The sequence below is a fragment of the Mastigoproctus giganteus genome, chromosome 11 (genome assembly GCF_048544385.1).
Source record: "Mastigoproctus giganteus isolate SK-2022 chromosome 11, ASM4854438v1, whole genome shotgun sequence".
Lineage (NCBI taxonomy): Eukaryota > Metazoa > Arthropoda > Arachnida > Uropygi > Thelyphonidae > Mastigoproctus > Mastigoproctus giganteus.
The window spans coordinates 117,362,730-117,378,869 of NC_143585.1; the positions used below are offsets into that span (position 1 = coordinate 117,362,730).

At 36.9% G+C, this 16,140-nt stretch overlaps 1 protein-coding gene across 7 annotated transcripts in view; it reads left to right on the forward strand.

Annotated features, from left to right (window-relative positions):
- LOC150078374 (protein hu-li tai shao-like) overlaps positions 1–16,140 on the forward strand; it is a 459,870-nt gene that overhangs the window by 26,013 nt on the left and 417,717 nt on the right. For all 7 annotated transcript variants that reach the window (XM_090385317.1, XM_090385315.1, XM_090385320.1 and 4 more), the window contains exon 3: positions 5,425–5,713. In XM_090385317.1, coding sequence (XP_090241443.1) covers positions 5,425–5,713 — 289 coding nt within the window. The remainder of the gene's footprint in view (positions 1–5,424; positions 5,714–16,140) is intronic.

Consider the following 16,140-nt stretch of genomic DNA (forward strand, 5'->3'; position numbering starts at 1 on the left):
ATCACATCACACATTAAACACTAATGTGATTAATTAACCAGAAAAAGGAAGCGTGAAGAGAAATGCCAAACAGTAGATGAAGCTCTGTTCGTTTGGTTCAGACACGCTAGCTCATTTATGCACCAATCAGTCTTAGCATTCTTTTTCAAAAAGTTAATGATTTTGCTGAAAATTGCACAAAGAGTTTAAGGCAATGGATGGATAGCTCACAAGATGGAAGGAGAGGCATGATATTGTTTACAAAAAACTTTGTGGAGAAAAACAGGATTCCGATGGTTTGGCAGCTGACAACTGGTTAAAAAACCCTCTTGGCAAACTGTGTTAAGCACTTATAATCCCAAAGACATTTTTAATACAGATGTAACAGGGTTGTACTGCAGGGCTACCGCAGACCATTGCATGATTTTTAAAAATTCCTATGTGTCTGCAGGCAAGAAGATCAAAGATAGTTAGACCAGTTAGTTTAACTTCTGTTCCAGGTAAAATAATGGTCACTGGTTAAAGATGCATTGCAGGATCATCTTGACAAGACTGCAGCAATAATTCAGACACAGCATGAGTTTGTTAAGGGAAAGTCTTGTCTGACAAATTTGATAGGATATTATGATGTGGTTACAAAGGAACTGGATGCAAAAAATAATTTTGATATCATATATTTGGATTTCAGGAAAGATTTTGACACTGTTGCGCATGGAAGACTATTGTACAAATTGGAGCAGAATGGTATTAAGGGTAGGTTACTACAATGGATAAAAGGATGGTTAAGTGGGAGAAGACAGAGGGTGGTAATCAATGGGTGCTGCTCTTCTTGGACTAATGTTATTAGTGGTGTCCCACAGGGTTCGGTGTTAGGTCCACTGTTGTTTTGAATATTTATCAATGATATTGATGAAGGTATATCAGGCTTAATGTCAAAGTTTGCAGATGATACAAAGGTTGGCAGGGTTGTTAATGACAGTAATGGCAGTGTGCTACTGCAACAGGATCTGGATAATTTGGGCAGATGGGCTAAGAAGTGGCAACTGAAGTTTAACGTTGACAAATGCAAAGTACTGCATATGGGTAGAAGTAACCCCAGAGAAACGTACCAACTGTGTGGTACTACACTTAAGGTGGTAGAAAATGAAAAAGACCTGGGAGTAATTGTGCAGTCAGATATGAAGTTTTCTGAGCAATGCAGACAGGCTGCCAGGGCAGGTCATGGGGTTTTGTCAATGATATATAGGAATTTTGCTAGCAGGGAAAAGGAGGTGATTGTCCCTCTGTATAAGGCAATGGTCAGGCCACGCCTTGAGTACTGCGTACAGGTCTGGAGGCCTCATTTTAGGAAGGATGTAGATTTACTTGAGCGTATACAGAGAAGGGCAACAAGATTGGTGAGGGGAATGAAGGGATCCTCTTATCAAGAGAGGCTTAAGTTCTGCAAATTGCAGTGGCTGGAGACTAGGCACCTGCGCGGTGATCTGATTGAGGTGTATAAGGCCTTGAATGGGTTGAGCACGCTGAATTCTGATGGGATCCTTCCACTTGTTCAGATTACGAACCTAAGGGGGCATAAATTCAAATTAAGAAAGGACAGATGTAGAATAGATGTGTGGAAATTTGCCTTTAGCCAGCGGGTGGTTAATTGCTGGAACAAACTTCCATCTGTCGTTGTGGAAGTTGATAGGTTGAATAAATTTAAGGAGGAATTGGACAGGCATTTGGAGGGAATGGTTTGATATTTTTTTTTTTTTTTGGCTGATGCTGCATAAGCTCATACACTTGCTTTCTTGCATCACATGCCACTACTACTACTATAGGATTACAGTTCTCTTAACATGCAACATGATGGGAACAATCAAGATGAAGCCGTTAGTTATAGGCAAGGGCCTAGATGTTTTAAAGGAGTAAAACAGCTGCATGTTGAGTATGCCAATAACACCAATGCTTGGATGACAGCGTCTTTATTTGATGATTATCTTCGTAAATGAGATTTGCAATTGGATAAAAAAATAAAAAAATTGCATTGGTTTTGGACACCTGCGCAACTCATTCAAAGTTGACTTTCAAAAACATTTGAATTAGATTTTCTACCTTCAAATACCACATCACTGATTCAATCTTTCTACCTTCGAATACCACATCACTGATTCAATCTCTTGACCAGGGAATAGTAAAAACCTTTAAGACCTTTTATAGATCGAATATGAGGCGAAGAATCATCCAGTCTATAGATGGGTGGGGAACATCATCTGATATCGCAAAGCAGATAACTGTTCTAGATGCAATTCAATTTTTCCAATAAACTACCCACGTCAGCCATCTATCCACTGTAATAATATGTGTAATTCTTCCTTAAGTGTATTGAAACTGCCTAAACTACCTACTTTCACAACACCAAATAGTATTTTGCTCCAACAGTTGGTTTCCCTTCTAGCTCAACAGAAATGCGCACACAGCTGTCCTGCAATCATCTTTTTTCAATTTAGTGTGTGTGTGTGTGTGTGTGTGTGTGTGTGTGTGTGTGTGTGTGTGTGTGTGTGTGTGTGTGTGTGTGTGTGTGTGTGTTGTCCAAGAAAAGGTAAGGAAACCATCATCATTAAGCTTGCTCAATCTATTTAAACTTTTAACCACTTCATCTCCTCAAAAGTATCTCGGTTCCAAGTGCTGCAGTTTTCAGAACCAGAATAAGAGTACCCCTTTGTCTTGACTACTCTGGTTGCCCCTCTATACCCATTCCAAGAGAATATACATCTTTCTTAAAATGAGGTTTCCAGACCTGTATGCAGCACACAAGATGTGGTTTAACCATTGCCTATTTTAATGGTATAATTACCACCTTGTCCCTGCTGGCAAAGTTCTTGTTTTTCATTGAGATAACCCCAGAACTATTCTAGTAGTCTTCGACATGGCATTCTCTGAGCACTGTCAGGGAATTTCATTTTGACCTGTACACCTGTCTTTCATTCTTGAGTGGTACCTGTTGTTCTGGTATTCTGTTATTCTGGGATTATTCTGTTATTCTGCATATTGCTTCCCATATGCAGTACCTTGCATTTAAAATGTTAAATTGTATTTGATATAGTTCAGCTGATTTACCTCACCACTTCCACTACCTAATTTTACTAGGTCTTGCTGTAGTAATGTCTTGATTTCTGTCATTATCCACAATTCCACCTTTTGTACCCTTTGCAAAATTAGTCAGTAAGCTTGATATGTCTTCATCAGCATCATTTAATAAATATTGTAAACAGTAGGGGTCCTAGCAGTGAATTTAAAATCCCCCTGCGGGATTTTAAATTCGCTACTAGGACCCCTATGGGGGATTTTAAATTAAAACCCCTTTTAGTTTACCAGGAAGAGGGCCAAAATTCTGTTACCATCCAACAATAAAGTCAACCGATCCTTCACCGCTTTGAAACCTGGCATGTTTTTTTCTTCTTTCAATACAAAACTTCTTTTAGGCATTAGTTTCCAAAAAAGTCCTGCTTTGTCTATGTTAAAAACTTGTTGAGAAGTATAACGCATAATACTCCTCTTCAATAATTTTAACAAGTTCGTTTTTGAAAGTTTCGGCTCCTTGATCTGCACTTCCGGCTTCTCCCTGGATTTTAAATTATTCAACCAGCCCTTACTAGTTTTAAATGATTCCACATTTTTTTTTCTTTTTTTAGGTGAGTTTTCTTCAGATCATCATATAGGCTAATTCTCTCTCTCTCTTAATAATATTTAACTTAACTGAATTCTGCATTGGATATTATCTTCAATAAAATTATTTAGAAGCCTCTCCATTTCAATCCTAATAGCCGGCCTAGCTGTAGTTGCTTGCAGTGGAACAGCTGTCTTTCCTGCTGCTAAAATTAATTCTTTATATTTTGTAATTGTTCTTACATAATTTAGGCACACAATTTGTGTGCCTAAATTATGGCACACATCTGCTTATCGTTGATCAGAATCATTTCGCTTCAAAATGTCTAATTTAATTTTCAAATTCAGTCTTTCTTACATTTCTAGTCTTCATACCGCATCCAGACATGGTTGCTTTCATTCTTATCGGCCATCATCAACTCTTCGAAAATGTAACTGCATTGGTCGCATTAATTATGATACAATGTTCGAGTAAACTGTACTGAGTGATGACTAAACTTCGGATAAATGCATATAACACAAATATTAGAAGCAATATACTTGATCATTTTTTAAAATGTTGATCTTGGAACTACGTAACAAGTCACTGTACTGCAATTAAATTAGCGTGCAAGAAAATTTCACTGAGCGTGGGAAAATTTCTCAAATCTGCGTTGGAAACGTTTTAATGCTGTTTTGCTATTCATTTTAAAGATATCAATTCCATCAAATGAAATGATTTCATTAAATATGCCAAAAATTCAATCTGTAAAAGAATGTTATAGTGATTTGTAACAGCGTTATAGTCAGATACGGGTTATAATATAAGAAAAGCGTTATAGTGAATCAGCGTAAAGCAAACTGCATTATAACAAGGGCCTGCTGTATTTATTTCATTATAAAAAGGTGTACGGTATCTTTTTAATTTTGTGGTGATCTATAATTGTGTGGTGATTTATATAGAGTTACTTAATAAATATCGATATAATTGGTGTTTATTTAATAACTCTATATAAAGAATAAAATTATTTTATTTATATATATATATATATATATATATATATATATATATAATTTTTATATATAATTTTTATTATGAATTTTACACACAATAGGATCTAACAGGCAGAAAATTGAGTAGGGGTGCCATAAAAATAAAATAAATTACTTAAAGGTCGAAAACCACTGGGTTAGCTAAATGAAAGTATAGGACTAATGAACGCTAGGAATAGGATGGATGTGAAAATTTAGTACATTGTTGGATTACTATATATAAGCCAAGCTGATTCAGCACAAGATGTGCAGAAATATCAACTTATATTTATTACTATTTCACATATTAGCTTTAATTTTGTTTTCAATATTATTATTTAGGATTGATGGTTTGGTTACTTGGCATCTGCTTATCTGATAAGAGGACTTTTTGGGTCCTTTTTAAGTGGCAATTTGTTACTTGGTGTTTTAGGCATAGGGATAATCCACTCCTCTCTCGCTATTTTGTAAATAAGCAAATCATCTTTAGAACAGTACTTTTGATCTACACACACACACACACACACACACACACACACACACACACACACACACACACACACACACACACTGTACTTTAAGTCTAGGTTACCTTGTGGCTAACCTTGCTGTTTAAATGATTATTCTTTTTATGCCTCTTAATTTTTATGATTGAATTGGAATTTACAATGTTGAAACATCAATTACTTATTGAATTCACCATGTGTAAATGTAAATACAGAATACCTGTTCAACCTGACTTCAATTTTGAGTTCTTTGCTGATTATCTAATTTTATTTTTAGCCAGGTATTTAGAGAAGAACTGGAACGAATAATAGAATCCCAAATGAGTGAAGGGTATATACCTGCAAACTTATCAGCTTTACAACAGGTTACAGAAATTCTTATACCACATACTGGCCGAAGTTCACCATTCCGTTCTTCCAACTGTATCATCCCTATAAATGATATCCGTGGAGTTGATAGCATTCGTTATAGCAAAGGAGAAAAACTTTTACGTTGCAAACTAGCAGCTGTTTATAGACTTGTTAATATGTTTGGATGGTCACAAAACATCTTTAATCATATAACGGTAAGTGTTACTTAATCTCTCTAAACTTTTTTTTTTTTTTTTCAACTCTTGTTTTATAACATTAGCATTAGTAGAGCCATATGATGCAGGAAAGCAAGCTTATATAGCATCAGCCAAAAAAAAAAAAAAAAAAAAAATTCTTTCCTCAATTTGAATTTATGTCCCTTCAGATGAGTATTCTGAGCAAGAGGAAGAATCCCATCAGCATTGTGCTTGCTCAAACCATTCAAGGATTTATACACCTCAATTAGATCACCTGTATATCACTGACAAGACGCATTGAGTTACCCTTGCAGCCTGTCTGCACTGCTCAGAAAACTTCATATCTGACTGCACAATTATCCCCAGATCCTTTAAATTCTCCATTACCCTGAGTATACTACCACCCAGTTGATATGTTACTCTGGGGTTTCTGCTACCCATATGCAGTAATTTACATTTTTCAATTTTAAACTTCAGTTGCCGCCTCTCAGCTCATCTGCTCAACTTTACTAGATCCTGTTGCAGTAGTGTACTATCATTACTGTCATTAACAACCACAACAACCTTTGTGTCATCTGCAAACTTAGATATTAATCCTGATATACCATCATCAATATCATTAGCATTAGTAGAGGTATATGATGCAAGAAAGCAAGCTTATGCAGCATCAGCCCAAAAAAAAAAAAAAAAAAACCCACTTCCACTTCACCCCTTGTTCGTTCGAAATACCTGTCCAGCTGAGCCTTAAATTTATTTAGGCTATCAACTTCCATGACAAGGGATGGAAGTCTGTTCCACCAACCAACTATCCGCTGGCTAAAGGCAAATTTCCGCACGTCTATCCTACATCTGTCTTTCCTCAATTTGAATTTATGCCCTCTCAGGTGATTATTCTGAGCAAGAGGAAGAATCCCATCAGCATTGAGCATGCTCAAAACCATTCAAGGCTTTATACACCTCTATCAGATCACCTCGCTGGTGCCTAGTCTCCAGACACTGTAATTTGCAAAACTTAAGCCTTTCTTCGTAAGAGTACCCTTTGTTCCATTCACTAATCTTGTTGCCCTTCTCTGTACTCGTTCCAGCAGCTCTATATCTTTCTTGAATTGAGGCCTCAAGACCTGAATACAGTACTCATTGCCTTATACAAGGGAATAATCACCTCCTTATCCCTGCTAGAAAATTCTTGTATATCATTGACAAGACACCATGAGCTACTCTTGCAGCCCGTTTGCACTGCTGAGAGAACTTCATATCTGCCTGCACAATTACCCCCAGGTTCTTTTCATTCTCTACCACTGTCAGTGTAGTACCACAGAGTTGATACGTTGCTCTGGGGTTGCTGTTTCCCATATGTAGTACTTTACATTTGTCAAAGTTAAACTTCATTTGCCACTTCTCAGACCATCTGCTCAACTTTTCAGATCCTGTTGCAGCAGCATAGTGTCAGTAGTGTCCTTGACAACCCTGCCTACCTTTGTATCGTCTGCAAACTTGGACATTAAGCTTGATATACCATCATCAATATCATTTATAAATACAGAAAACAATAATGGACCCAACACTGAACCCTGAGGGACTCCACTAATAACATTAGTCCACAATGAGCAGTGTCCGTTGATTACCACTCTCTGTCTTCTCCCCCCTCAACCACCCCTTTATCCATAGCAGCAATTTGCCTCCAATGCCACACTGCTCCAATTTGTGCAGCAGTCTTCCATGTGCAACAGTATCAAAAGCCTTTCTAAGATTCAAGTATATAATATCAAAGTTATTTCCTGCATCCAGTTCTTTTGTGACTGCATCATAGTATCCAATCATATTGGTCAGGCAAGACTTCCTCTTAACAAAACCATGCTGTGTCTGTGCTATAACTGAAGTCTTGTCTAGATGATCCTGCAGTGCTTCTTTAACCAGTGCCTCCATTAATTTTCCTGGAACAGAAGTTAAACTCACAAGTCTATAATTACTTGTAGTAGTAGTGGCATGTGATGCAAGAAAGCAAATGTATGAGCTTATGCAGCATCAGCCAACAAAAAAAAAAAAAAAAAAAAAAATCACACCATTCCCTCCAAATGCCTGTCCAATTCCTCCTTAAATTTATTCAACCTATCAACTTAAACAACGACAGATGGAAGTTTGTTCCAGCAATTAACCACCCGCTGGCTAAAGGCAAATTTCCGCACATCTATTCTACATCGGTCTTTTCTTAATTTCAATTTATGCCCCCTTAGGTTCGTAATCTGAACAAGTGGAAGGATCCCATCAGAATTCAACGTGCTCAACCCATTCAAGGCCTTATACACCTCAATCAGATCACCGCGCAGGTGCTTAGTCTCCAGCCACTGCAATTTGCAGAACTTAAGCCTCTCTTGGTAAGAGGATCCCTTCATTCCCCTCACCAATCTTGTTGCCCTTCTCTGTACACGCTCAAGTAAATCTACATCCTTCCTAAAATGAGGCCTCCAGACCTGTACGCAGTACTCAAGGCGTGGCCTGACCATTGCCTTATACAGAGGGATAATCACCTCCTTTTCCCTGCTAGCAAAATTCCTATATATTATTGACAAAACCCCATGACCTGCCCTGGCAGCCTGTCTGCATTGCTCAGAAAACTTCATATCTGCCTGCACAATTACTCCCAGGTCTTTTTCATTTTCTACCACCTTAAGTGTAGTACCACACAGTTGGTACGTTTCTCTGGGGTTACTTCTACCGATATGCAGTACTTTGCATTTGTCAAAGTTAAACTTCAGTTGCCACTTCTTAGCCCATCTGCCCAAATTATCTAGATCCTGTTGCAGTAGCACACTGCCATTACTGTCATTAACAACCCTGCAAACCTTTGTATCATCTGCAAAATTCGACATTAAGCCTGATATACCTTCATCAATATCATTGATAAATACAAAACAACAGTGTGCCCAACACCGAATCCTGTGGGACTCCACTAATAACATTAGTCCACGAAGAGCAGCACCCATTAATTACCACCCTCTGTCTTCTACCACTTAACCATCCTTTTATCCATTGTAGCAACTTACCCTTAATACCATTCTGCTCCAATTTGTACAATAGTTTTCCATGCGCAACAGTGTCAAAAGCTTTCCTGAAATCCAAATATATGATATCAAAATTATTTTTTGCATCCAGTTCCTTTGTAACCACATCATAATATCCTATCAAATTTGTCAGACAAGACTTTCTCTTAACAAACCCATGCTGTGTCTGAATTATTGCTGCAGTCTTGTCTAGATGATCCTGCAATGCATCTTTAACCAGTGACTCCATTATTTTACCTGGAACAGAAGTTAAACTAACCGGTTTGTAATTACTCATGTCACCCTTCGATCCCCCTTTGTGAATTGGGGATACATTTGCACATCTCCAGTCTGTGGATCCTCCCCGGAGTCCAAGGATGCTCTCATAATTATGGCTAAGGGTTTGCTTAGTTGCTTTGCTGCCTCCTTTAATATAACTGGATAGATCCCATCCACCCCAGGTGCTTTTCTTACGTTTAACTTCAACAGTTTCTCTTCCACTTTGCTCTCGGTTATTACAAAATCATTAAGTATCCTGCTACAATTTGATAACCTTCTGCCATTTTCAAACCTGAATAATTGCTCACGTGTGAATGTAGATGCAAAATACTCATTCAGTTTGTTTGCTATCTGGGCAGGATCATCAACAGTCGAACCATCGATGTCAAGTGGACCAATCAGATTTATCCTCTTCCTTTTAGAGTTTATATAAGTAAAGAAATCCTTGCTGTTTTTCTTAGCATCTTTTGCCAAGGATTTCTCGTAATCTGCCTTCGCCCGCCTAACCTCCTTTGTGACCTGATTACAGATTAACTTATATCTGCCATAGGCTTCTGAGTCGCTTGATAATTTATATGCATCTCATGCATTTTTCTTCTCTGTTACGAGTCTCATTAGTTCATTTGACAAACATTTAGGCCTAAACCTTGAACAATATTTCTTAATAGGTATGAAAAATCCACGATTAATTCCTTGAATGCTTCCCACTTAGAATTTACTGTTGGTCACATCGTTAGTTGATCCCACTGTACAGAATTTAAAAACTGTCGGAGACCACTGTACTTGCCTTTACAGAAGTAAAAACCCTTTCCTTTACCCCTGATGGTAATTAAATCTTTAAGTAAATCCCACGTCAGTACACTGTGATCACTGCCACCTATTGATTCTTTTATCTGAAAATTCCTAATACATGAATGATCACTGCTGATAACCAGATCAAGAGTATTACTTTCTCTGGTTGCCTCTCGAACATGCTGCTGCAGAAAACAATCTTCCAATAAGTCCACAAAAGTCTGACTAGTGTGTGAGTGCCCAACCCCCACAAGTTCCAGTCAATATCTGGGAAGTTAAAAATTCCCCATTATAAGACATTCCGATTTACTAGCCCACTCTATTTCTCTGTACAATTGTTCATTGTACTCATTCGAGTCATTAGGCCTATAACACACTCCTACTCTTATTTTTGCTTTCGCAGTGCTTATGTCAAAGGTAAGACAAAGAGTACTGCATGTAGGTAGCAATATCAATCGCGAATGATTATAATATGAATCCCCCCCCGTGTATTGTCATAAATGAATCAAGTTAAAATAACTATTAATTAAAATAAGCATGTATTGAACTCTCGTATCACGTCAAGGGAATCGGAAAGAATTGCAGAAAGACGGCGGCCACCAACCTCCAAAAACCAACCAACACCACAAGCCATAATGAGAATTGAAAAACAATTGTTACGAGATTCTAAAAATGATGACACTAATAAATTAATTCACACCAAAGTTAAACTTTAAAATCGTTATTAACTTCTTTTAAGAGACCACCTTATTCGGTTTGTTACCGTGTTCACAAGAAGTACAAAAGTGATTCACGAATGCTATCGCCTAATTTATATCAAATTAACGACGCCTGATACGAGATTATTTATATAAACCAATGTATGATTCGCTATTCATGCATGCATGTAAGAGTCCATGAGTCCGAAATATTATTAACGATTTTAAAGTTTAACTTTCGTGTGAATTAATTTATTAGTGTAGTACCACACAGTTGGTTCATTTTCTGGGGTTACTTTTATCCATATGCAGTACTTTTCATTTGTCGATGTTAAATTTCAGTTGCCACTTCTCAGCCCATCTTCCCAATTTTTCTTGATCCTGTTGCAGTAGCACACTGCCATTACTATCATTAACAACCCTGCCAACCTTTGTGTCATCTGCAGACTTGGACATTAAGCCTGATATACTTTCATCAATATCATTGATTAATGTACAAAACAACAGTGAGCCCAACACCGAACCCTGTGGGACTCCAGGGTTCGGTGTTGGGCATAACATTTGTCCATGAAGAACAGCATATATTGATTACCGCTCTGCTTCTTCCACTCAACCACCCTTTTATCCATTATAGCAACCTTCCCTTAATACCATACTGCTCCAATTTTACAGTAGTCTTCCATGCTCATCAGTATCAGAAGCTTTCCTGAAATCCAAGTATATATCAAAATTATGTTTTTTGTATCCAGTTCCTTTGTAACTACATCGATGTATCCAATCAAATTTGTCAGACAAGCCTTTCCCTTAACCAACCTATGCTGTGGCTGAATTATTTTCTGCAGTCTTGTCTAGATGATCCTGCAGTGGTTTTTTAACCGGTGATTCCATTATTTTCCTCGAACAGAATTTAAATTAACAGTTCTGTAATTACTCGTGTCACCCATTGATCATCCCCTCTGTGAATTAGGGATACATTTGCACATCTCCCATCTGTGGGGACTTCCTCTGAGTCCATGTGTTGGGGTGCTTACACCTAAACTTCTTTTTCGACTGTATATGTGTAAAATTGTTTAAGTTGTTTTCTTATCTAGCAGTGCAACTCGCTAAATTAAAATTGTGATGATTTTGGCTTTCTGACCTCCAATAAAACACCAAGTTACTAAGAAGAGAACAACGATCCTTGCAGAGAACATTTGCGGGAAGGGGAAAACAACTGGTTCTGAGAAACAGTTGCACCCATAAATCAAAAACTAAAGATTTATTTATTTTCAATAAATGAAGTTTAACTGTCCTACCTGACCATATGGATTCCATATTGTCTAAAATGCGAGATCTCAAAATAATGTTATAACTGATCAAAGCATAATTCACAATAGGGGCACTGAGTCAAATGCACTTTCAATTTTAGAAAATATCTTTAAGTTGACTTCAACATGTTAATTTATACATTTTTAAAATTTGGATATACTAACTTTAATTTCACTGGCAAAATACTTTTTTATGAGAATAAATTGCTAAATTTCCAGTGGCCATTGAAATTAAACTTATAAACTAAAATCTGTAATGAACAACTAGCTTTAAATATTTAAGCATTTTAACTCTTGCACATTTTCACTGTACATTCCTGTAGATCAATGTTATAAAACACCGTCATTTAAAATTTTAAGAAATCATTGTCACATTTAAAATCTTTAAATGTGACCATTCTTGCCTTGTCTTTAACTTTAATCTTTGCTCTGTAGTCTATGAAGAAATTAGCATTAATTGAGGCATATGATGCAAGAAAGCAAGCTTGAGTTGAGCATTAGCAAGGGCACATGATGCAAGAAAGCAAGCTTATATAGCATCAGCTAAAAAAAAAAAAAAACACACACACACACACACACCCTTCTCATTTCACCCATCCATTTGCTACTTATAGAGCATCAGCCAAAAAAAGTTTCACCCATCCGGTTACTCCAAATGTTTGTATAGTTCAGCCATAAATTTATTTAAGCTATCAACTTCCACAACAACAGATGGAAGTCTGTTCCAGCAATCAACTACCTACTGGCTAAAAGTCCATCTTCCGCACATCTATTCTACAACTGTCTTTCGTCAACTTGAATCTATGCACCCTGATGTTGGCCATACATTGGCCATACTTTTCAAATGTTTTTAATCTTTAAGTGCTTTAAATCCATTCTGTAGCTGCAAGTTCACTTTTATTAGAAGCTCTTACCTATGTGTTTCTTCAAATGATGGCAACTTTATGTAAAAAAAAAAACCAAAAAGCTTTCATTGTCATTTACTGAAGATTTTTGTTTAACCTTGAAACTGATTCATTGCATTTTTCCTGTTTTTAATGCATTGAATCTACTGATTATTGCTTATTGGAATATTCTAAAGAATGTAATTTAAGTCACTAATATCAAAAACTTATTCAATGATTCTGGAGCAGTACTTGAAACTTCCATGCTGCATTTATATTCTAAATGTAGAGTATCCAAAAAACTTTCCAAAAATATCTTAAGTATGAGAAGCTAAAATACTTATAAAGGTTCCATTGCCTATTATTGAATTTGCCTTAAACCCTACTTTTGTATTTCCTACTCTCCCTTTTTTTGCTTTTTATCATCAATCACTTCATGTTCAGACCTCCATTGATAACAGTAATTCAGTGGTAAAAACTGAAAATTTTGTTTAATCGCTCGTATAGTATCCAAACAACAATATATTTGAATAGGCAACAGCATGGACAGAAACACATAAAAGTGAACTGTAGTATGGTAATTGTAGTAACGAATGGGCCTGGAGTACTGGGGTCCATAGTTTATAATATACGTAAGTTAGTTATAATTCAATTTAATACAAATATATACTAACAAAAATCAGTAGCTTTTGAGACGCGTGTCTCTTTGTCAACTGACAAATTAAATACAAAAATACATTTGTCAGTTGACAAAGAGACACGCGTCTCGAAAGCTACTGATTTTTGTTAGTATATATTTGTATTAAACTGGATTATAACTAACTTACGTATATTATAAAGTATGGTAATTATTTACAAAAAAAAATGGCAGTTGTATGTGTCTCTATTTAAATATTAGTAGTGGCAAATGATGAAAGCAAGCTTATATAGTATCAGCCAAAAAAAAAAAAAAAAACCATTAACGTTCAGTATACTCAATACAGTAAAGGCTTTAAACACTTCAGTCAGATCTCCCCACAGGGGCCTGGTCTTGAGATGCTGCAATTTCCAGAATTCAAGCATTTCTAGGTAAGAGCACCCTTTTGTTCCCTTCACAATTTGGTTGCTCTCTCTGCACCTGTTCCAGCAGATCTACATCACTTCCTAAAGTGAGGGCTCCAGACCTGTATACAGTACTCAAGATGTGGCTTAACCATGGCCTTATACAAAGGGATAATCATCTCCTTATCCCTGCTAGCAAAGTTTCTGTATATTATTGACAAAACCTCGTGAGCTGTCCTGGCAGCATGTCTGCACTGCCCATAGAATTTTGTTCCGCAGGCTTCCTTCTGTTTTAACGTGCATGCTTGCCTAAAAAAACGTTCTCTATGAATCACTCAGATTCTGACAAGGCTGCACGCTAATATGTGTTTCCAGAAGCCCTGGATTTCAAATGAAAGTCAAGTAGTTGGATTAGGACAAAATCTTGCACCCTCAAGCCCACTCAGACTTAAATAAGAGTAAGCCTGCAGCATCAAGATCGTGTTGTGATTAACTCAAAGGTTCTCCTTAAGGTGAACCTTGAGCCCGCATAACTCCAACTCAAAAACTCAATAATTGTATAAATTATGTGTATCAGAGAATTGTCGCAAGGCAAAATGATCAACAAAACAAGATTTATTAAACATATAAGTCATATACATGAGTACAATTGAACTGGTCAAAAATTAGAATAATCGGTATGTGATTGATAGGTAAATTAACTGAATGCAAGCATTATCTTGCTGATAGCAGTGTTACAGTTTTGTAATGTTCTTCATGTGGCTTTTCCACTAAGTCTCTAACATTGATTCACAATCGCTGATGACAGTTATGTCCTACAATCGTTCCATTAATTGAATACGAATACATCTGACAACATACTAATTACAATTAGTATTAAAACAACTAATTGGGCAATTCGTACTTACTTTTAACGTCTAACTATAAAAATAGGTATACATTTGTCAGAATGGCTTTAATGAGAAGATAGGTCAGTGCGTGTGAATTAAAGGCAATGGGTAAATATGATTAACTTCGAGTGATTAGGTTATGTTATTTGAGAAAAACTCACTTACCGACAAATGGTAGTTTGTCCCCGGCACTTCTTAGTCCTTCTCTTCTATCCATTTGTACGATTCTGGGCTAACTTCTTTTACTTTTTCTCTCTGCCAACTTAATCTTTCACTTGGCTTCACGAATCCGCTCTCTCACTTTTACAACCCCGAAACTCTGAAACCTACCGTAAGACTGTCCAGAGATAAAGAAAGAATCCTTTTCTTTCCCTTTTTTCATATAAATACCTCTGGTTTTTCCCCCTTAATTTGCCCTGACCTGTTCTGAAATCACAGGTCAATAATGCTGGGCAAAGAACTTCATTTGGGGACTGTCAACTTTGTGAATTGGCACCACTAAAAATGAAATATTGTGAGAGGAAAGGAAATTCCATGTTTGTGTAAGGCAGTTCCTTTTGTTTTAAAATCGGGTCATCGAACATAAGTCGATATGCTCATACGAACGGAATTTTAGAATGACAGTCATTGAGTTTATTAGTTTCGATCTTGTAAGGGATTATGTCTCATGTTCTAATTTCTCTTGCTCTTCCGTCAAAGTCGCAATCTGCTCTTTTCTCGTGAGCAATTAAGCATACGCGGACTGGACTGCCCTTTGCCATCGGGGAGAGGGGTGACGTCATTTAATTGCTCTGAGCACTAAATGCGGTGTATCGTTTCAACCACAGCTTCCCCCAAGGGAAGCGACTGACTGCCATTACGAAACCGAAAGTTAAACGGAGTTCATTCCATCAGATTAATTGTATAGACCGTGGAAAAAGTATAGGATGCTTTGGAGTATAAGTGCTTCTTAAAAACAGGTGAAAGTGATAAAAAATGATAGCATTTTTTAACACTTTAACAATTTTATGTCCGACTGAACAATTATCTCCAGGTCTTTTTCATTCTCCACTATCCAAGTGTAGTACCACACAGTTGATAAGTTACTCTGGGGTTACTACTACCCATATGCAGTACCTTGCGCTTGTCAACGTTAAACTTCAACTGCCATTTCTCAGCCTATCGACCCAATTTTCCTAGATCTTGTTGCAGTAACTCATCCTGATGACTGTCGTTTACCACCCTGCCAACTTTTGTATCACCTTAAGAGATATACGTTCATCAATATCATTGATAAATGTTGAAAACAACAATGGACCCAGGACTGAACCCTGGAAGGCTCTACTAATAACATTAGTCCACAAAGAGCAGTGCCCATTGATAACTGCTCTGTCTTCTTCCACTTAATTATCCCTTTATCCATAGCAGTAATTTGCCCTTAAAGCCACATTTCTCCAGTTTGTACAGCAGTCTTTTATGTGCAATAGTATCAAAAGCATTTGTGAAATCCAAGAATATGATGATATCAAAATTA